The sequence below is a fragment of the Diabrotica undecimpunctata genome, chromosome 9 (genome assembly GCF_040954645.1).
Source record: "Diabrotica undecimpunctata isolate CICGRU chromosome 9, icDiaUnde3, whole genome shotgun sequence".
NCBI lineage: Eukaryota > Metazoa > Arthropoda > Insecta > Coleoptera > Chrysomelidae > Diabrotica > Diabrotica undecimpunctata.
In genome coordinates, this window is record NC_092811.1 from 25,311,795 (window position 1) to 25,334,523 (window position 22,729).

The 22,729-nt window shown below is 33.4% G+C and overlaps 1 protein-coding gene across 6 annotated transcripts in view; it reads left to right on the forward strand.

Annotated features, from left to right (window-relative positions):
• LOC140449695 (uncharacterized) overlaps window positions 1–22,729 on the forward strand; it is a 189,127-nt gene that overhangs the window by 73,560 nt on the left and 92,838 nt on the right. For all 6 annotated transcript variants that reach the window (XM_072542988.1, XM_072542986.1, XM_072542990.1 and 3 more), the window contains exon 2: window positions 1,277–1,867. In XM_072542988.1, the coding sequence (XP_072399089.1) occupies window positions 1,346–1,867 (522 nt within the window). In that variant the 5' untranslated portion in view covers window positions 1,277–1,345. The remainder of the gene's footprint in view (window positions 1–1,276; window positions 1,868–22,729) is intronic.

Below are 22,729 nucleotides of genomic sequence, written 5' to 3' on the forward strand. Positions count from 1 at the left end.
CAACAAGCCTCAAAAAAAAGGCTGGCATTCTGCAAGGTCGTTCTCAACTCCTGTAGAGTCACTTCCACTGAGCAATATAGTGAAAGCAGCTAAGAAGAAGGACGTGGAGACGTTACTTGTGAAAATGTATGGTGATGACTGGCAGAAACATGACTTTTTATCTTGGTATAAGACCATAATAGTGGAAGTCCAGGACGAAGAAATTGATGCTGACGAAGTGGACGAATCCTGTGATTGTCTAGAACCTGACATTGGACTACACATTTAAACATTTATATTTTGTGGAAAGTGTCGTTGGTAAATGTTAGCCATTTTTCAAGATATTTTTTGTAACAATACAATAGATATTTTAAGTAGTCTAAGAGTTTTTTTTATCAACCCCTTCTATCAAAGTCCATGAAGTCCAATCAAATAAGAACATGTCCTTTTTTTAAAATGTATTTACAGGTTTATTTATACCTTCAGATTTGAAATATTTACTAAGAGTCAGTTAATTTCAATAAATAAAATGATATATGCTAATTTATCCCATTTTTCATGTAAGGTTATTTACTAATACGTTTTTTGCGATTTCCCTAAAACTTCTTAAGGTGGACATGATTGATTTTGATTGACACCTCCTCAGTTGTTGATATCTAAAATAAGCACAGAAACTAACAAGAAAGAAATTGTTTATAAAACTGTCAGAAACTTCAAGGTATTATATTCTTCACTTCAATATATTATATATTAATATTATTATTATTATTATTATTAATATAACATGGCTGAAAATTAATAAATTAAAATCACAGAAATATCGCAGTCTATATGTAAAAATAAAGTGATATAGTTTTTATCGTGTTTTAACACTTTCCTAACAACTATTGTAAACATTTGGTAAAACATAATTTTCGAGGTTTTATTTATTCATATGTTTTATATACTCCGATAAAAACTTGCGCTTTGGACTCGTTTTTTATAAAAAAATGCGTTTTCATACACAATCTGATATTATATTCGAAGAAAATTATACACTAGACAATCCACAAATTATATATCGTTCTAAGAAATAAACAACTTGCTCCGATATAACAACAATATCGATATTTTTCTTCGCGTTTACTCCTGTCTAATATACTTGATCTCCGCCTCTGGTTTAAACTGGAGCAGAGATATTTATAATTATGTGGAGATCTGGGAGAATTTATTTTTAGTAAACTCTCCGAAATAAGCACCTTACCACTACACCAATGCAATCCAACGTACAGTATTATAACTTTAAACTTTTTTACAGAATCAACCGTATGGCGTGAGTAGCATAGCCGGGCACAAGACAGTTTAAAAGAAATATGGCCGCCTTGAGATGGATCTAGCGGAAGTGGTTGAAGATTTGATTTGCACGTTTGATGGTTCAGGAGATACTACCATGGATACCTTAGCGATGTTCGTTTTCGGCTGGATTCTAGCCGCCTTATTCATTCTCTGGTTGGGAAAATTACTTTACGAGAAGTTCCAGAACAGACAAAAGACTCAGTCGGAAGCCAAAGCTAAGTTGATAGAAGCTCCCGCGAAAACAACTGATAGCATCGACGCGGAGAAGGTTGTGAAAAAAGTGTCGGCAGCTCCTTTGGCTGCTCGAAGTGGTGGAGGTTATGTTCCTCCGACACCTCCGGTGAGGAAACGCTTGACGAGACAAAGCCCCGCTCCGGAGAGCCGGAAGCCGAGGTACATACCGGCCCCTCAGTGCACCGGACCTGATAATGTGTGTGTGTTGTGGGTCAATGATGTGCTGCAGTGGTTGTATAATGACTTTGTCATCGTTAACGAGTTACTTGGTGTTTGGATAGCCGCTCTGAATGAGTATACGAAGAAATCTGGTGCTGAGGTGAGTTGTATTTTTTTTTTAAATAATTTCTACTATTGAAACATTGTTTGATATTTATTGAGCTAATTTTTTTCAATTTTGAAGTGTTGATTTTATAATCAATACCAGCTTATTGAGTTTAGTTTCGCACCACAGTCTCTATCGGGCACAAGTCGGGACTGTTAGAAACCCATTCCAGAAGTGGTTTGCCATGTTCTTCAATCCATTTTAAACTCTTTTTTGAGTTATGACAACCTGCGCTGTCCTGTTGGAAGACAAAATCTTCCGCTGATGTTAAACGGTGTTCCATAATCAGTAAAAGAGATTCTAAAATATTCAAATATTAATCCTTGTTTACAATCCCATCGATAAAATGTAACTTTCCCACACCTTTAGAAGACATGCTACCCCAGATCATGACAGATGCAGGAAATTTGACTTTTCTCTTCAGACAGTCGAGATGGAAAGCTTCATTTTTTCTGCGAATGACGCGACTCCTACTGTCTCCAACACACACTTCAAATCTGGATTCATCGCTCCATTATATTGAATCCCATTGCTACTGAGTCCAATCTTTATGCTCTTTTGAGCATCTTAGTCTATTTTTCTTTTGTTGTAATGTTAAAAGTGGCTTTTCCTTAGCCTAAAATAAAATGAAATATATTAAAAACAATTCGTAATAATTTATTCAACTATAAAACTTACTTTGCAAGTACCAAATCCTAATTTGTGGGCCTTTCGGTGACATATTGATCTAGAAACGTGTCTTCCAATAACGTCAATTTGCTCATCGAATTTTACTATAATGCGTCTTAATGTCCTTCGATCTGCTTCGGTTATTTTACTTTTTCATACATTTCTAGTTTTTGTGACGACCGAATCTGTAGTTTTGTATCTTCTGACTATATTTCTTACACTATAGCGTAACAATTGCAACATATTCGCGATTTCCGAATTGGATTTTCCAGAATTAAAGCAATTAAAAAATCTAATAATGATTGAACAATTTTTCTCATCGATAACTTTACCTCGACCCATTGTACAATCCACAAACGGCAAAAAGCTTTACAATACTACAAAATACATTATTGACATTAACTGATAATATGTATTATTGTTTTGATGTTATTTTTCCATAGCTATCTCTAGATTTAACGTAATAATTATGAAAAAATCAACATATGTTGACATAAGTGAATGCATCGCCAAGGTTTAGTGAATTTTTTTTTATTGTTGAAAATAATAATTTTTTTAATTGCCTGTGTCACCTCTGATATTAGAGTTTGTATATTTTCATTAGTTTCATTTTTTCATTTATTTCTTCCCTATTATCTGTAAATAAGTCCTTGGTGTAGTTCTCCCCAGTTTGTTGTTTTTCTTCTTCTGATAATTGGAGATTTCCATTGGAGTTTCTTATATAGGTTATGTGTCGTGTTTCTTATTAAATTCTTCTTTTTCGTGAGGCCGTATCACTTAGGATATTTCTTTCTCCACCCTTACAGCTCCCTATTCTTGGCTTAAACTGTTTGGTCCATTGCAGTCTCCTTTTTCATCATTGTGGCGGTCAACTTTGTTTTTTTTTGGCAGGACAACATTATTTGAAACTTTGAAACCTCCGCCTTCTGCGGACTGTGATGTCAGAAACTGGCATCTCCGCTTCACGAATGAGGATTTTTCATGTTTTCTTTCTGTTGTTTACGAAGATATTTCTCATTTTTCTCTCGTCTTTGGATGTGTAGTGACACGGTTTCGACTACATTTTTGGGCACGTTGATAAGTCAGGGGTTTATTGGTATCAATTTTTTTTCTTGATATTGCCCACTGTTGCTTGCGCTACTTGCCACTGTTGAGCTATCTGACGTTGGGAAAGTTTTGTGTACGATAAAAGTGTATTTATCTCCACTATTTTAGTTTCAGAGAAGTCTTTAGCCTTACCCACTATGATTTTATTCTAAAAAATCGATATTTTTTTAAAATGTCTTTAAAATTCAAACGGATAGTTTTTTTCACCCACAATCACCACTAATACATTACTAAAACATACTACAAAGATAAAACGATATTAATATTTCAAAAACAAAATAAAAACAGACAAATTCAATTCCAACTTCCGAGCCCAAATTCACAGCAATGTGTATGTTGTGACATAATTTGTAAGTTATTATTGACAAAACATATTGGCATACCTTAATTGTATAGAAGCGTATGATTTTACTATAAAACTTTCAAACAAATGTGAAAAACTTAAAATTTTTGTGACTGATCCTAATAATTTGATCACCTTTTATAGGACATTTTATTGGTACCAAAAACATATATGTTTTTGGCACTAGCCTTTCATTAGCCTCCTTTTCTCCATATTTTGTATTATCAGTATTATCAAGTATTATCAGTCATCCATTCCTTTTTTGCTGTTTTTGGTACTGGTTGAATATTTTCGTTTGTAACTTTAGTTAAAATTCCTCCATTGTTTCTCCAGTAATTATGAATATCCGAGGTAGTTAGTTCTTATCGTTTTCAGTTCGATAATTGTTGAGTTTAATTTTTCTTTAACCACTTCCTTCGTCTTTCGAACTTTCCTTTCTTTGGTCTACATACGTATGTAAGTATAATATATACTAATTTTTTTAGGGAGCTTACTGTCTAAACAAAATAATATCCATTATATACAGAACATTTTCATCCCTCGATTTAGAGTTCTGTATAGAAACAGTTTAATAACAATTCACATACATTTCCTAAAATCCTAATCTTTTTTTGAAAGGGAATGTCAGATACTAATTGCCCTGCAAAATTCGATATGAATTCTAAACCTTTCGAAATTCGAATGGCAAATTGCCAATTTTTACTGCAAGTGCTTTAATCAGACCATGGGCATTATTCAAAGGTCAGTGTTTGGACCAATTTCAATTATTTTATACTTTAATAACTTGAATAGTCTACACTTCAAAGATGTTGTAACTGCTGGAACGAATCTCTGTTTTGTTTTTGAGTATAATTCTAATTGATATATTAAGTAATTTATCGTATTTATTTATTTTGTATCTGTATTTATGGAGATAATCAAATTATTCTGTAATAGTTCCCTGCTTTAGTTGTTTCAAAAATATATAAATGGACTAATTCTTCTTCTTCAGGTATCATCTTCGCTAATCATCATACTTAGCTATTTTAATTTTAGAAACAGGATCTGAACTGGATCCAAACAACTTCCTCAAATTTCTGACCCAGGATATACGTCTTCTCCCGATACTTCTTTTGCCCACTATTTTCCTTTCATGATAAGTCATAGAATGCTGTATCTTTCACCATGCAGTATGTGTCCCAAGTACTCGTATTGCAGCTTGCTTTCTTTGACTGCTGTTTCTACTTTTTGTCTTTTCTTATTCTTTTCAGCACCTCCTCATTAGTAACTATGTCAACCCATGATATTCTCAGAATTCTTGTGTACACCCACATTTTCTTCTTCTTCTTTTTATGAAGACATGACTCTGTTTTTCAATGTGCCTCCAGTAAGATGTCATTACATCGTTTTCGTGGTCTTCTTACTGATCGTCTTCCTATGGGGGACCGTCTTTTGCCATCTTTACTACTCTATTTGTTGTCATTCGGCTTATAGAATGGTTCGATTCTACCCTTATATTCCTTACTCAGTCCTTGATTTCTCCACCTTGCATTTACGTCGTATATCGGTCTTGTTTATGCTGCGTATGTCATTATTGGTCTGATTACTGTTTTGTAAATTCTGCCTTTCGTTTCTTTCCCGATATTTTTATTTCTCCATATTGGTTCATTCAGGCAACCTGCGGCTTTGTTTGCTCTATTTACTTGATCTTCCACTTCTGTTTCGAGCTTTCCATAGCTAGATAATGTAATGCCTAGATATTTGAACTCCATCACTTATTCTATTATCTGACCTTCCAGCTCCAATTTACATAAAACTCAACACAGATCACGCGTTCTTTGTTTTTAAAAGCCAGGCCATAAACTTTTATTATAGGGCTGGTCGTTATATTAATTTCCCATAAATGCAACGCACTCAAAATGAATAAGTAATTAAAGTGTTGAGCATATCTAATATCTGTAGTAAATAAACATTGAAAGATCACATTTCTATTTCTTATGTATATAAACCATTTGCGAAAATGTAAATTTTAATATGAGATTGTTTTATTTAATTTTTGAATACAAAAATTTAATTCGTAATTAGCTTCTCGCTATACATCATTATAAATATAGCGTCGGTGCATGATCTTCCCGACCTAAAACTTTGTTGTTCTTCTGCTAGTGTTAAGGCGGGTACACATATGATGCGAGCAGAATTGTTCGCGAACCGTTTGTGAACGCTATATTCGTTAATTTGTACGACGGGACGAACCGCTTGCGAGCTGTTCGTTCGTTGCTCGTCAGGAACCACAGCCTGTCGGTTTTTGGGACGAACACAAAGAATGTTCGCAGAACTATAAATTGTTTCTGCTAAGTGTGCGATGAGATCATTCGGTTAAACAAAATTGCTGAACGAGCGCGGCTTATTCAAAAGTAACGAGAGAAATTAATAACAGATAATCTAAACAAAATACCGAAATGTTTAGAATAACGAAGTAAATTAATTCTCGGTTTGTTATTAGATACTTAGGGTATTGGATAGCCTGAACATTAACATATTTTCAACGAACCCTTCGCGAACAGCTCACGAGCAGTTCGCAAACAGTTCGGCTCGCATATGTGTACCCACCTTTATAATTTCATTCACTTTATTAGTTATCACTTTGGTTGTTCATTTTAGTGTTGTTTAATAAATTAATTCTTCTGTAATTTTCCGGGTCCGCTTTGTCTCCCTTTTTGAACAGAAGTATTAGGATGCTTGATCTTCGTTCTTGACAAATTATTTTTTGAATTATTTTTAGTAATTGTTTGGTCAGATCTGGTCCTCCGTACTTTAGGAGTTCGTTCGGTATTGCGTCCTCTTCTGGCGATTGTCTATTCTTTAATTTCCTTAATGCTCCTTTTAACTCTTCCTCCTCAGTATGTATTTCTTCGTTTGCCGTTACCTCTGGTGTTGGCGGAGGCCACCGGTTGATAGCCAAGTTTACAAAGTACCCAACAACTTTAGTGATAAGTATCTACTACATAAAGCTGCCTTCAATCTTATAAAAAGACTTGAGACTCATCTAAAGAAGCTCTGGTTAAAAGAGAGATTCTGCATTTCTACGTTTGATCAACTTGAAGAAGGCATTTGACAGAGTAAGACTTAAAGATGTAATACATCTCTTGTATAATTAAGAGATCCCGCTGAATATTACAAAAATAATTAAAAACGTGTCCTCCGTTCCTTTTTTCCAACTCAAAATATTCATATAAATTCAGCACGAGTTGCTGGGATTGATAATTTAATGTATTTCCAGGCATATTCTAAAAATAAAAACCTTGAAAAAATATTCTGTTTGATATTTATGACAACAAATAATGTTTTATATCGATCCGTTAGACAGAGTTTTAGCCAGATTCAAAAATGATACGTCAAATTAAAGATAAGAAAATTCAACTGCAAAATTTATACTTACATCAAGGAATCCAACACTAAGTGAACAGTTAGTCGTTATAACAACTCTTTTTGAGAAAATTTATAAACTCAAGGCACGAAAATGTAATGGAAAATTAAACAATACGAATATAATTCTTGTAAACACCACAACGCTGTGAAGTTGATAATAAGCAGGTTCAATGATGAGAATTTATCACAGACTGTTGTTATATTACTGTCTTTGTCTGATGTATTATTAAATGTTGGACAAGCGGCTTAATTTCAACTTTTTATATTCTGTGAGTAGAAATGAGACAAAATTTAAAACTAGTTCGTGAATAATTTCATACATGTGCAAAGAAACAGCGAACGAACTGTAGCTACAAAAATGGGTTTAATAATAAACACCAACAAAACGAAGTATATGAAAATAAGCACGCAACCACAAATCCTACGACCACTTGGTATAAAAAACGACGTCATCGAAGCAGTGAACGAATTTGTATACCTGGGAGCGCTCGTTAACACTGAAAATAATACTACCACAGAGATAAACCGCAGAATTTGCACTGCCAACAGATGCTATTTTGTGCTAAATCTCCTCCTTAAATCCACAATTATATCGAGAAATACAAAACAAAAATACGTCCAGTCCTAACATATGGTTCAAAGACCTAAACTCTAACAAAAAGTAATGAAAACATGTTAGGATGTTTCGAAAGAAAAGTATTAAGGCGAATCTATGGAGCAGTCAATGACAATGGAGTGTGGAGAAGAGAATACAACTTCGAATTTTGTAGAAAAGATCAGGAACCAGATATCGTAAAACATATTAAGGTGGATAGGTGAGGTGGATAGGGCGTGGAATGCGGATGGAACAAAATAACCAGCTAGAAAAACGCTCTTTGATAGGCCCATTGGTCAGGGAAAAAGAGGAAGACCCAGAACAAAGTTCCTTGATAACACCGATGAAGACATGAGAAATATGTGAATACGTGCTTGGCAGAGAGGAAGAGGATGGATAGGGACTACTGGAGAGAAATTCTTGACGCGGCTAGGACCTAAGCATGGTTGTAAAGCCAGAATGATGATGATTTATTGATTGACATTTACGACTCGAACTTTTCAAATTTTAGCGCGAACAGCGATACTACTAAAAAGTAATAATACGTCAGTATTTGTCAAACTATTAATTAATTTCCTTTCCGAATAATCATAATAGTATATTACTTTATGAGGCGGAGAAGCATGACTTTTCGTGACGCGCCCGATATTACGCGCCGAACAAAGTGAGGCGCGTAATAGAGGGCAAGTCAAGAAAAGTCGCTTCTTTGCCGAATAAAGTATACTATTTTTTCTTCAAACGTAGCAATTTTCAACCATAAATAGTACAATTCATACGCTATTTTTACTCGAAATTAACTGTGACAACTATCAAAGTCGTCTAGATGTTAGAAATTAAAATAATTAAGTCGTCGGTGGGATTTGCGCCTCCCTGGTTACATTTGTTTGACAGTTGTTTGCAATTATTAAAGACAGCTTATTGTTGTTGCAACCGCAAGCGCAAATTTAGTGCGAACATGGAAAACCTAAACGAAATTGAGTCCGCGGCTAATGATGCAGTAGCACGTTTGGGGCCCTCCAAGTCCGGAATAAAGTATCGGTTAGCGTACAAGCACTTCCAAGAGTGGTGCGATACAAGAGGAGTACGGCAAGTTACCGAAGACGTTTTACTGGCATATTTTAATATAACGGAAAATGAAAATAAATGGAAATCTTCTACAATGTGGTCACGATACTCTAAGATAAAATCCGAGTTAGTTATTAGAAAAAATGTGGATATAAGCACATTTTTAAAGTTACGTGCCTTTCTGAAAAAAACAAGCGAAGGATATACTGCAAAGAAGTCTAAAGTTTTCACTAAAGACGAGTTTGATAAATTTTTGTTTGAAGCGCCAGATAAGTTGTATTTAGGATTAAAGGTAAAAAAAATTATATTGCAAAGCATGTAGTATACTCTACTAAATTATAAAAATATTTCAGATTGTTTTGTTAATTGGGGTTACCAGCGCCTGTCGATGCGACGAAATGGTAAAAATGAAGACTGTGGACATTGAGGATAAAGAAAATGTAATAATTATCAAAATCCCAGACAGTAAAACACGACAAATTAGATCTTTTACGATAATTGGTCAAAACTACATTAAACTGTATAAAAAGTATGCATCACTGCGGCTTGAAAATTTCACAGAAAACCTATTTTTTATCAAGTACCAAAATGGAGAATGTTACCGAAGCGTCATGGGAATACATTCGATCAGTGCAGTAGCCCAAAAAGTAGCTAGTTATTTAAATTTAAACGATGCAAGCGCATACACGGGTCACTCTTTACGACGAACTTCAGCAACACTTTTAATTGATGGAGGCGGAAATCTAGAATGCCTCAAACGACATGGGGGCTGGAAATCAAGCACGGTTGCCGAAGGATATATAGAGGATTCAATAAGAAATAAGAACGATAATGCTCAAAAAATTTTAAACCCTCATGATTTTCCAACATCGGGAATGATTGCTGAAAGTTGTTCTCGACCATCAGTATCATCAACAATTACCAATGCGTATCAAGAGTCGGGAACATTTTTGCACGGTTTCAATTTTGAAAATGCCTCATTAACTAATTGTACTTTTAATATTACTATAAATAAAAATGATGTTTAATTGTTGTTAATGACATTTGTATGGTTACTTTGTGACATGTTTCATATTGTTGCCATGACAACATTTTTCCCTTCGCCGTAAAGAAATGGAAAAAAACTGCTGCCGGCGGAGACATCAAACTTTTACAGGATCAAGTTAGATTAGTAATGTCATCATTATTTGACGTTTGAAGAAAATAGTATATTACTTTATGAGGCGGAGAAGCATGACTTTTCTTGACGCGCCCGATATTACGCGCCGAACGAAGTGAGGCTTCTTTGCCAAATAAAGTATACTATTTTTTCTTCAAACGTAGCAATTTTCAACCATAAATAGTACAATTCATACGCTATTTTTACTCGAAATTAACTGTGACAACTATCAAAGTCGTCTAGATGTTAGAAATTAAAATAATTAAGTCGTCGGTGGGATTTGCGTCTCCCTGGTTACAGTTGTTTGACAGTTGTTTGCAATTATTAAAGACAGCTTATTGTTGTTCGCAAGCCGCCAACATCGGGAATGATTGCTGAAAGTTGTTCTCGACCATCAGTATCATCAACAATTACCAATGCGTATCAAGAGTCGGGAACCATTTTGCACGGTTTCAATTTTGAAAATGCCTCATTAGCTAATTGTACTTTTAATATTACTATAAATAAAAATGATGTTTAATTGTTGTTAATGACATTTGTATTGTTGCTTTGTGACATGTTTCATATTGTTGCCATGACAATATTTTTCCCTCCGCCGTAAAGAAATGGGAAAAAAAACTGCTGCCGGCGGAGACATCAAACTTTGACAGGATCAAGTTAGATAAGTAATGTCATCATTATTTGACGTTTGAAGAAAAAAACTATTTTCCTTAGCTGTTGCTGTTACAATACAATGTAATACTTAGTTACATTTCCTTGTGTTATTGCACAAGAATATAAAGTTGTACTTTAATACCGGTGGATTATATCCATAAAATATAAATCGTTTAATGTATTCAGGTCCAATTTGACTGGTTCTCAAATAGCTTACATAAACATCTCGAATGGCTGTAGTAAAATTAAAATTCATGGCGCTGTTTGTCTGTGACCTACTACTATGTTACCCACTAAATTGCTTTATGTAATACTGCTTGCTCTATGACATAGCTGTAATCGTCGTTTGGTGGAATCAGTAGCATGTACGAGCTACGAGCAAAAATTACATAAAAGTAAATGTACATTTCCAATTTTTATTGTATACTCAGGGTCGTATTAGCTCAAATTTTTCGAACGCCATTCGTACCATTCAGTAATGTCGAATAATCTTAAATAATTTCTGAAATAATAATATAGGGGATATGTTTATTTAAATTAAGAATCTCTTAGAAAGTCCATTAAAATACGAAAAAAATCTGAATATATAAAATATCATAACATGGACCCATCTCGTTTTTGGTCAGTTGTGAAATCTAGAAGTAGTTCCAGAAGTTTACCATCTGAAATTAAGTTTGACAACAATACAGTGTGTCTCGTAATGTATTTAAAATTTGAACGGGCGTTAATACTTGAATCGTTCTTTAAGTCAAACGATTCTTATACATTACGTTTTTGTGCACATTTCAATATCAGACGTTTAGGCGAGGCACCGTCGGCAGCTTTGGTGAAACTATGTGTGAAAAGATTCCAAGCAACAGTTTCTGTCATAAATCATTTAGAGAGAACCACAAGAACGCCAGACAATATTGACAGGGTAGGGCTCGCTGTAAATCGCCATCCCAGGCAGTCGGTTCGTAAACATGCGCAATCATTGCAATTGACACGCGCTAGTCTTCTTCTTGCAGTACCGTCTCCTATCGGAGGTTGGCTACCATCACAGCAATCTTTACTTTGTTGGCTGCAGCTCTGAACAACTGTATTGAACTGCACCCATACCACTCCCTTAAATTTCGCAACCAGGAAATCCTCCTACGTCCCACATTTCTCTTTCCCGAGATTTTTCCTTGGATTATGAGTCTAAGCAGAGAGTACTTTTCTCCTCTCATTATGTGGCCCAGATATTCCAGTTTTTTCGTTTGTATGGTTTTTATGACTTCGCATTCCTTCCCCATCTTCTGCAGAACATCTTGATTTGTTACTCTTTCTGTCCATGGTATTTTCCACATTCTCCTGTAACACCACATCTCGAATGCCTCAATGTTTTTGATGTTTTCTACGCCCTAGTATTCAACGAATATTATTGCGGAAGGACTTAAACTTTCACCCCAATGAAATTCAGCTTTGTCAAAAAATTCAGCAAATTTTTGGAATGAAGGTGGTATCGAAAACATTATTTTTAGTGATGAAGCCCATTTCCATATGGATATGTGAACAGGCACAATTTCCGATATAGGACTCAAGCTCAACCGCGGCAAAAACATCAACGACAATAATTACACTTATAAAAAGTGAACGTGCTATGTCCGCCTGGGGCATAATCGGACCGTACTTTTTTGACGAAGATGGTGCAGGACGTACGGTTACTGTGAACAGCGCTCACTACTCCACCATGATTCATAAATTTTTACGCCAATCCTTGCTACAGTTCCTTGGCTATGTTATCAACGGAATGTGGTTTCAACAACATGATGCCACGGCACATACCACAGCAATGTCGATCAGCACAGTTATAGAACAGTTTCCTGGCACGGTTATTTCCATTAATGGAGATGTTCCTTCACGATCTCCAGACCTGACCCCCTTAGATTGTTTTCTATGGGGGTACCTTGTAGCATTTGAAAATTCTTTGGAATATGTATTGAAATCCCCTTGTATTTGTTAAAATATCAAAGAATAATCTTAGTGTATTTCTGTTTCCTTTCGTACGTATTAAAACACCGAATTCTTCCAATTCATCTTTACGTCGCCGAAGTTAATGTAAACCATTTTATAGTTTGTTTATATTTCACAAGATGCGTATTTTGTCGGTATTATTTGATCGAATCCTCTTTTAGGATATTCTGCGTTTCAAATAAATATTCCAGTTTATACGTTTTGTTTATACCAAGATTGTGCGAATGAATTTTAAAAGTAAGTGTTTACTCTCGCTAAGGCGGCTGTCGGTTAGAGTCGCTTATAGTGTTAGTCAAAAATATTTCTTCGAATTTGTATTGTTTCATGTTTTGTTCCTTTTCATGGAAAATGTGTAGCAGTTTAATCAGTTTGATGGTTCAGTTGCAGTTTAAGTGAGGTTTGGAAGAATGGTTATTTCCATTCTCGTTTTGTTTCTCTCTGGTTGTCATCCCAGGCTTTTTGGCAGTTTGGAGATGAATTTGTTCCTGTTTAAAAGATTCCAGTATGATTCCAGTTTCAACCCTCAGAAACTTTAGTGCTTTTGTTTTGGTGAAATCAGGTAACTTTTTGTGTTAAATTTTAAAGTCAAGATAGACATTTTTTTTTTAAATAATAATTGCTTTCATTATTTAAAAAGATAATTTTTTATTTGTCACAGTTTATAGCTCAGTAACATTTGTAAGTTTTGTAGCAATAGAGTTTGTAAACGAAAAAGACATAATTATGTAAGTTTTTCCTTCTTTATTTATTTTGGTATGAATCTCTGTAACTAATACTGTAATTTTTTGTGCCATCTTTATTTTTGTAACTGTTTGTGGTGAGACACAATAAATGTTTAATTTTTTGTAAACCATTTTGTTTGTTTATCTTGACTAACTCTCTAACCCTTTTTTTGAAAAGATATATTTTTTATGTTTAATAATTATTTCAATAGTTAGGACTAGCTGCTGTAATGGTTATAATTTGGCACCTCGAAGCGGCGTCCTTTTTAAATTGCTAGAGGTATTTCCTGTTTCTTTTTGTTTTGTTTGTCCCAAGAGATTCACGTTAGTACCCCTTTATTTCATTTTTTGTAGTTGCCCCAATCCGACCCCTTGCCATTTACTTATCCATGACCCCAGCTCTCCAAACAAACTCTGAGTGCCGTTCGCACAAGTATCGATTATTTTGCTTGCCCTATCTCCGCCCCAATAATTTCTGTCCCCAATTTTCTACCCCTTATAATAATACTCAATGTGGTACACAGAAATTTTTTGTTACAACCTAACGAGTATCGTCTACACTGATCCAGTACCAGAAACGATCCAGCAATCGAAATACCGCATTAGCAATGCTATACGTGACATACTCATTCAGATGTGCCAGCGAGTTTTCCGCATCTTGCGCTGTAGACTAACAGCCTGCTATGAAGAAAATGGCCAGCATTTAAACAATGTTTTGTTTAAATGTTAAACAATAAATCAGCATTTTTAACGTATCTAACAGGTGTATTAAAATTGTTCTACAATGATTTGAAAGTTTGTTTTATTCTTTTAAAACCAGACACCCTGTATTTACACTGATTCTGAGGGAGTTGCTAATGCTTTTGCACTATACTTTAAGTCAGTTTATAACATATCATCTGATATGAAGATACCAAAGTTTCACGGTATTTTAGAGTTTGATGAGATAACTGAAGAAGCTATTAGAGCTAGTGTAAAGAAGCACTAGAGAAAGAAGAAGAAGAAATGTACAGGAATACATAATCTACCTGCTTATATATATATATATATATATATATATATATATATATATATATATATATATATATATATATATAACTGTTTTGGATGGGTTGGAGTCAATAAAAGGGCTATTAGTTAACTATTTTTTTATTCTCGAGCTTTCAATTATGTTTACAATCATTATCAAGAGCTAAAAAAGACAAAATACTTACAAGGTTGAACTAAAAAGAAAAAACAATAAAATGATTTATATATAAAACTTGTAAAATGTCATATTTAATTCTCCATATATGTTACATTCTTTCAGACATCTGTCAACGGTGAATAAATCTTCTTCTTTTTGTTACTAAACAAAAAAGAATGTTTAAACGAAATTTTACTTTTGGCAATATAATTGTCAAAAATAAAAATTTTATGTTGGCATTTATGACATTGAGGCTATTTGTAATTGGTTGCTATTTGAACTTATTTATAAATTCAATTATTTTTGTATTAAAAAAAATGTTTTCAAAATTATAAAAATTTTCGGAGAAACATTTATTAGATTAAAGCATTTTTGTATTAAATATTTTGAAGATGTAAGCAGTAATTTTTACTTACTAAACTAATTTTTATTTGGTAAGTTAACAAAAATTGTTTTTTCTTTTTAGTTCAACCTTGTAAGTATTTTGTCTTTTTTAGCTCTTGATAATAATTGTAAACACAATTGAAAGCTCGAGAATAAAAAAATAGTTAACCAATAGCCCTTTTATTGACTCCAACCCATCCAAAACAGTTTTATATTTGTTCCAAACGAGTCACAAGTACTTCTTTTTTTCTTATTCTTATATATATATATATATATATATATATATATATATATATATATATATATATATATATATATATATATATATATATATATATATATATATATATATATATATATATATATATATATATATATATATATATATATATATATATATATATATATATATATAAAGATGTATCATACCATTACAGTTTCTCTTTTTAAATCTGGTTATATAAATGATGTAAAAAATTACAGACCTATTCTTCAGATCTATTTCTTCTGAGCGACTTTGTTTTTTGACTATGTTTCAGTTCCATACATCAGGACCGGCTGATCCGACTGACCGAAAGTTTTTGCGTTTAAAGTATTTAGTAAGTTTGATTTAAATACTGTTTGTAATCTTCCAAATGCTGCCGACGCTAAGGAACATCTTCTATTTAAGTCAGCCTTTGGGTTGAGCTTTGATAGTTCTATTTTTTGCCCTAAGTATATATACGTCTGAACCTTTTCTATATTATTATTGTCCAGGATTATATCCTCACTGATATTCGTTTGTTAGATATTTAGTTTTTGCTTTCCTAGTTGTTTTCTTTTGCACAATTTACTAGTATTTCTCTTCTATTATTTCATTCTCCTCATCCTTAGGGTCCCATTAAAATTTTATTGTGGTTTTCTTCTTTCCCTATTTTTGTGTTGAAATCGCCCATTAAGTTTACATAAGATTAAGATTGCTTTGTGTGCCATCATTGCTTCATTAATTTCTTCGCATGCGAGATTCTGAGACGCTGGCATGGGGTAATTCGCTTCGGATAGACATTTCATCAGGAGTGTTTTAGCCTTAATTTTACACGCTGGCCAGGCGAGTTGACAAGTACCTGTTGGTACACAGGAGGTATTTTATTTCCCTTTTTCCCACCAGTAAACCGGGTCGGGAATTCCCCTTTCCTGAATGATGTTGAAGAAGGTCAACAAATACCTAGTGGCAGATAGTTCTACAATATATAAATTTATCTATAAAAAGGTCAATACCGATATTGATGATTGGAGAAGGTAATATTCATATAACTCAAGATAGAAACATAATCATCATCCAGCCTCCATATATCACGTTCACTGCTGGACATAAGCCTCCCTAAACTCATCCATTATTTACGATTTTGTGCTGTTTGTTGCCAATTTTTGGTGATACGCCTGATGTCGTCAGCCCAACGTGTAGGAACATCTTCCTCTACTAGGTTTGTCTGCTCTTGGCCTCCAATTTGTAATTTTTGAGATAGAAACATAATGCAGAAATCTAATTAGATACCTATTATAAATATACATTCAAAAGAGAAATTATGATGATTGAAATCCAATGTCACTTATTCCATTTATAATAATATTGATGATGATATTGACTTTTTCTAAAATTGTAAATTTTTATTGTCTCTTAAAATTATAAGCCTTTAACAATTTTTGAATAAATAATACATAAGAAAATAATTGCTTCCATTGCATGAGGTCGTTAAAGACAACTTTATTGTTTCAAGTATAGATTTTTAACATCGCTTTTGCGTGTACTGAATCTTGGTTTATTGATTTTATTTTTTAAACTTTGTAACAAAGAAAACGGATTGAATAATTTTCTAAATATAAGTATAGCAAATGAGTTGATTGGATATAAAACATTGTTACATTGTTAGATGTAGACAAATTGACTAAAATACAACATAATGTTATATTAAGTACAATAAAACGAACGAATATGAAATAAAATTAATGATTATAAAAAAGAATCTGTAAAGATAAGACGACTAAAGAGAATTGAAGTACTATTGTAAAAATAATACTTCAATCAACCATGGGAGCTTATCGTCTATACCTTGTCTAGCTCAGTATCTCAAGGGTGCGTTCGTCTTGTCTTAAACTAGGGATTGAACCTGAGTTCTCAGTTGATAGCAAATAAGACAAATTTTAACCAAACATATTTATTTAAAAGAATAAAAAACAATAATTAACCCTGCCAATACTTAACAGTTAATAAGTGCTACTTATTGCTTCGATGGGCTGCTTGTGTGTTCTAGCTGTTAGGTCCTCCAATTAGAAGTTGTGGCTTCTGGAGAGCTGCACTCACACGTGGCTGTATGTCCTGACTAAGTTGTGGTGTTAAAATTGAATATGGCCAATCAATTCGATCTGGTTAATAAATCCAAATGACCCAATTAAGTTGTTGATATGCCAATAAAGCCAATAAAGTTTTGATATGTCTAATAAAGTTTTGATATGCCAATAAAGCCAATAAGCCCAAGAGAATTTGTAGACCATAAAAATGAGTAATTTTTGCCTTCTTTTATAATTTTCAAAAAGAGGCAAAAAATAATCCCACCACAGAAAAGTTGTTTTGACAGAAAGTGGAAAGTGGGAGACTAAATGAAGTTAGCACAGATGTCATAAGATGTTGCTATAGATATCATGAAACTAGCTTGTCTGTCAATACGGAACAGAATAGTCTGCCGTACAAAAAGTGAGAGGGCGAATATTTATTCTACGAGACAGAAAGAGAGTGAAAATAAAGACAGAGGAAGAAAAGAAAAAACAGAGGGCGCCAACTATTTTGTAAACAAAAAATAGTACTAATTAAACTGAAGATAAAGGAATTAATAAATTAATAAAGAAATTAAAAAGAAATAATTATTTAAATATAAATTAATAGAGATGTGACGTTTATACCGTTACAAATCTTTTATATTGAATAAGGACAATCAAATTATCATTATTATACAAATATGTGTGAATTTAATTATTAAAACAAATTGTTCGAATTAGAATAAATTAAATAAAATATTCTAGCTACATATTATACCTTTATTAAAGTTGAATGAAAGTATGGGCACATAGAGGTTAGGTAGATTAGAAAAACAATTAAAAAAAATTATACTACGAATTTAGAACAATTGAAATTTGTAACTACTCACACCAAAAGAATATTGAACAGCAAAAATGAGTTTCGGAACGAAAATTCTTATTTAAATAAGTAGATGGAAGAGATACAGAAAAAATTACCCTTCTACAAATCCTTTGATTTGAAACTTTATATTGAGAAACGGAATTAGAATAGAATAGAAATATGCTTTATTGTCACTGAAAAGTGTACACTTTTATGGACAAAGCTTACAAAAAGTAAAAAAAAATAACAATAACAATTAAAATTTACTAAAATTACATAAATCGTCAATATCACAAAATAAAAGATAATAAAATATACAATCCATTGCAAAAATTAAATAAATTGCAAATTGCATAATAAAACCTTACGAACTAGTTTACGAATAAGTTTAAGTTGCTGAATGTGATACCCAAATATATATAAAAATACTTTGTTGCTTGTACCTAAACCTACTGTAATTTCTTAGTTATTCGTTAAAAAACTCTTCCACTGAATAATATGGTCTTTCAGATAAATAGGCTTTTGTCAATTTACGGAACTTAAAGAAAGAAGTCGTAGATTGAAGTTGCAAAGGGAGATGGTTGTATAATTTTTTTGCCGACGAACCTTGTGGTACTTCACAAACAATGCTTTTGTGACTAGAGTTAGTATCATTTGCTCTAACTAGGTGTTTCCTATTCCTCAAGTAAGATTGGAACCAATAAAAAGAAATAGCTTGAATTCCGTAGGAATTTAGTTTTTTCTAATTAAATTCTTCGTAAATAATCGCCCTTTATCTCGCTAATGTGGTGAGCTATTGATGATTTGATTGGGCAATCGTTACTTTAATGTCATGACATCTTAACTACTTTTTTTTTATCTTCTCTAGTTTTCGGTATACCCTGTAAAACATATAATTTGGGACACCCTGTTCACTAGTGGCCAAAATTCTGGAAACTTTACAAAAATTTTGGTTTGGTTATCAGCATTCCTCTTTTTCACAAGACTTATGTTATTTATAAGTTTATCTTTAATTTTATTGCATCGTTTTATGCTTCTAATTAATATTTGACATCCATTTTAAGAGGAAACACCCTCTAAAAATTTAAAAATAAGTAAAACAACAGCCGTTAGCTATTAGTAGATATATTTTAAAAAAATGGTACAATGGTTATTATCAAGAAAATTAGTATTTGGTGGGATGACCTTTGTTTTTTAGAACGGACTCGATTCTGCGAGGCATGGAGTTCAAGAGACGAGCCAAATCTTCTGGTGTAATAACTCTAAACCAGTTTTGAATAATGGCTTCTATTAGTTCTATCTTGTTACTTCGGTTTCGGCGTGATACTAACACTTTCAGCCTTAACCATAAATTTTCTATTGGATTTAGATCGGGACTATTTCCAGGCCAAGACAGGACTTTGGTTTTGGAAAGTATCTGCCCTAGACAAGAAATATAATTTTGAAATAGTTGGACAGTTCGATTATTTGGGAGTAACGTTAACAAATAGAAATGAAGAGACTCAAAAAATCGAAAAAAAGAATGGCTGTAGGTAGTAAAAGTGCTGGAACTCTAAATAAGATGCTGAGATCAAAGAAAATATCCAGACAAGCAAAAAGAAGAATATATACAATGATTATCCGACCAACGGTGCTTTATACTGGCGAGACCTGGATCTTAAGCAAAACCATAGAACTGAAGCTAGATAGATGGGAGCGAAAGATACTCAAAAGAATCCTTATCCCTTTCAGGCCTGACTTCTTTTTGTAAAAATATTAGTTTTTAATCTTAGTACCGTTAAAGGGACCTTACATTAAGGCCACAAAAAATATGGAAAAAATACTTCCCTCTCCATGGGGCAGATATGATATATCGCAAAACAGTTATGTTTTCGGGATAAGCAAAGGTATACATTATATTTTTCAACGTATTTTTAACCGACTGTGACAGTTTTCTATTCTACATGCACGGGGATTATCGATTTCATCGAAAGTGGGAAAATGGTTATACCCATCCTACCTTTTAACCTCTGAGGGTGTAAGCTGACCGGTTGTATTTAGGAGAGGAATTGGGATTCTCGTTTTCATTACTTTCTGTTTCTTCGTGATTTCTTTTTCGTTTAGATGATTCGTTAACAAGCCCTTCAGCTACTTGCATCATGAACTCCAAAAGATCCATGATTTTTTTTTAGGAGCTGCAGAAGATTCAATTCTAATTTATACAATCTCCAAGAATTTGCTACTGCTAAAGCGAAAAAATGGAGCAATTTCTTCAAGAGTCCATTTGGTGATTTTCATAAGTCCGGTAATACTCTAATGATTGATCTAGTATGTCAACCCCACTCATATGTTTGTTGTAGTTAGCAATCAATTTAGGCGCAGTAACATCAATATATTTTGCTCTCTGTTTATCCCAGCGTTTCACGTTAATATTTTCGCCTGAAAATGTTGACATTCATCACGTTTCATGTTTCGATCTGCTTTAAAATCCATACTATTCCGCTCTGGCAATCGGGTCATCATTATCGTACATGTACCATGCAATCCCATTATATCTAAACGTTCCAATAGTGGCACGGAAGCAAAATAGCGGTCAAGTAAATGCAGCTTTCTAGAAGAATAGATTTTGAAATATGGAGGACCACTGAAGCTCCGACACCTAAAGACTTGTCCCCTAATGGAGTTCTTATACCTTGGTATAACTCGAAATTAATCATGAGCTCAATAATCATCAGATCATGAGTAGTGGCTGCAAATGCTTTTAAACCTTGAGGCCTAGGCTTAGTTTTGATAACTTGTCGCAATCCACGAGGGCACGTACTGCTAAATGTATCCCGGCATTCTTTCTAATCTCTCGCACGTTCTCTTAACTTGATCCAATACTGGTTGTACTTTTCCAAAGTGAATTCGTATTTCCTGGCAAAGCTGAAGCACTATCTACGACGTGAAATGCCGTACGTAAAAATGTGAACCTTTTTCTTGAAATTACGTTTGCAAAAACGGCAAACGCATTTCGTCACGCCAGTACATGTATAATCGTGGATAAGGGATACAACCCATATTGATATGTACCCCAATGAGTTTTTTAAATTCTGTTACATTCGTATTCAGCACACGACCAGTTTTTCGGAGGTGGTAATTATTAGTACACATAGGATTTCTGATGTTGATGTCTGTTGACTGTCCTACTGAATATCTGTGATTCTTTGAATAAATGGTACTTGCCTCCAGAGCTTCTACGACTGATCACGCTGTTGTTCTGTTTTGATTCAGTAGGTCTTTGACTACTATTGTCTCCTAATACAATAGCGTTTAGATTGCCAGAATAACAAGAGGGTTCTTCGGTGTAAATAATATTTTTCAACGGTTTAGTACTTTCTATTATTTCTTCAAGGTCACCTATACTTTCTACTTCTGAATTGTCTCCTTCACCAATAAGCTGCAGAACTAATTCATCTGTTGACTCGACTTCTGCAACAATAAAAAATTAAAATAAATAAAAAAAGTGGAATATTAAGAAATTATAGGACTGCTTGTAATTTTTTTATTGCGGGAATCTCACTTCTTAAAAGGGTCCGCTGTATTTGAGAGTGATCAGTTTATTTACTTCATTGCGTTATAGGCTGTTCATCTTGCGAAACCAAATCCACTTGTGAACTGTACTGGAACAAGTGCGAACGATTTTTGGGCAGTAGTATTCACTACTCGATCGTTTAGGGGCGGCCTGAAAGGGTTGGAGTTATAAAAGATGGGCATATCTGGAGAAGAAGAAATAATGAAATTATGCAAGTATATGGACAACAAAAAATTTCAAACATTGCGAAAGTTCAAAAACTAAGACGGCTCAGACACGTAGCTAGAATGCAAGAAGGAAGAGTCCCCAAAGTATTAAATACTGAAGCTGACACAAAAAATAAAAGAGGACACCACGAAGAAAATAGATGGAATTGGTAAGAGAAGACTTGGGATTGTTAGTACAAAACTGGAGAAACCTAGCCTAAGACAGAAAGAAATGGAAGAAAACCATTCGCAAAAATCCTACAGTTCATCCAATTTTGTAATAACTTAATTTTTTTTATTTTAGTTTTTATCATATGTTTCAGCATTGCTAGTAAATGAATTCGCCTTGTTTATAAATAAAATCTGATAAATATAATTAATATGATAAAACTGGATCAACTGTGATTGGATTAATAAAAATTTAAATTTTAAACATACACTATCAAAAAATACAACATAATATTTTAAAATTATACCAACTCTTTATTAGTTGTACTCGTAATAAAAATTAAAAGAGCGGAACAACTAGAAGAACATTTAAATACTGTCAAGGTTGGTTACCGAATTTATTTAAGATATAATTCAAGGACGAACGCACTCACCGTCACTATTTTTCATTTTATTTATAACCGTGATTTGATTGCAACCAGAGAGGA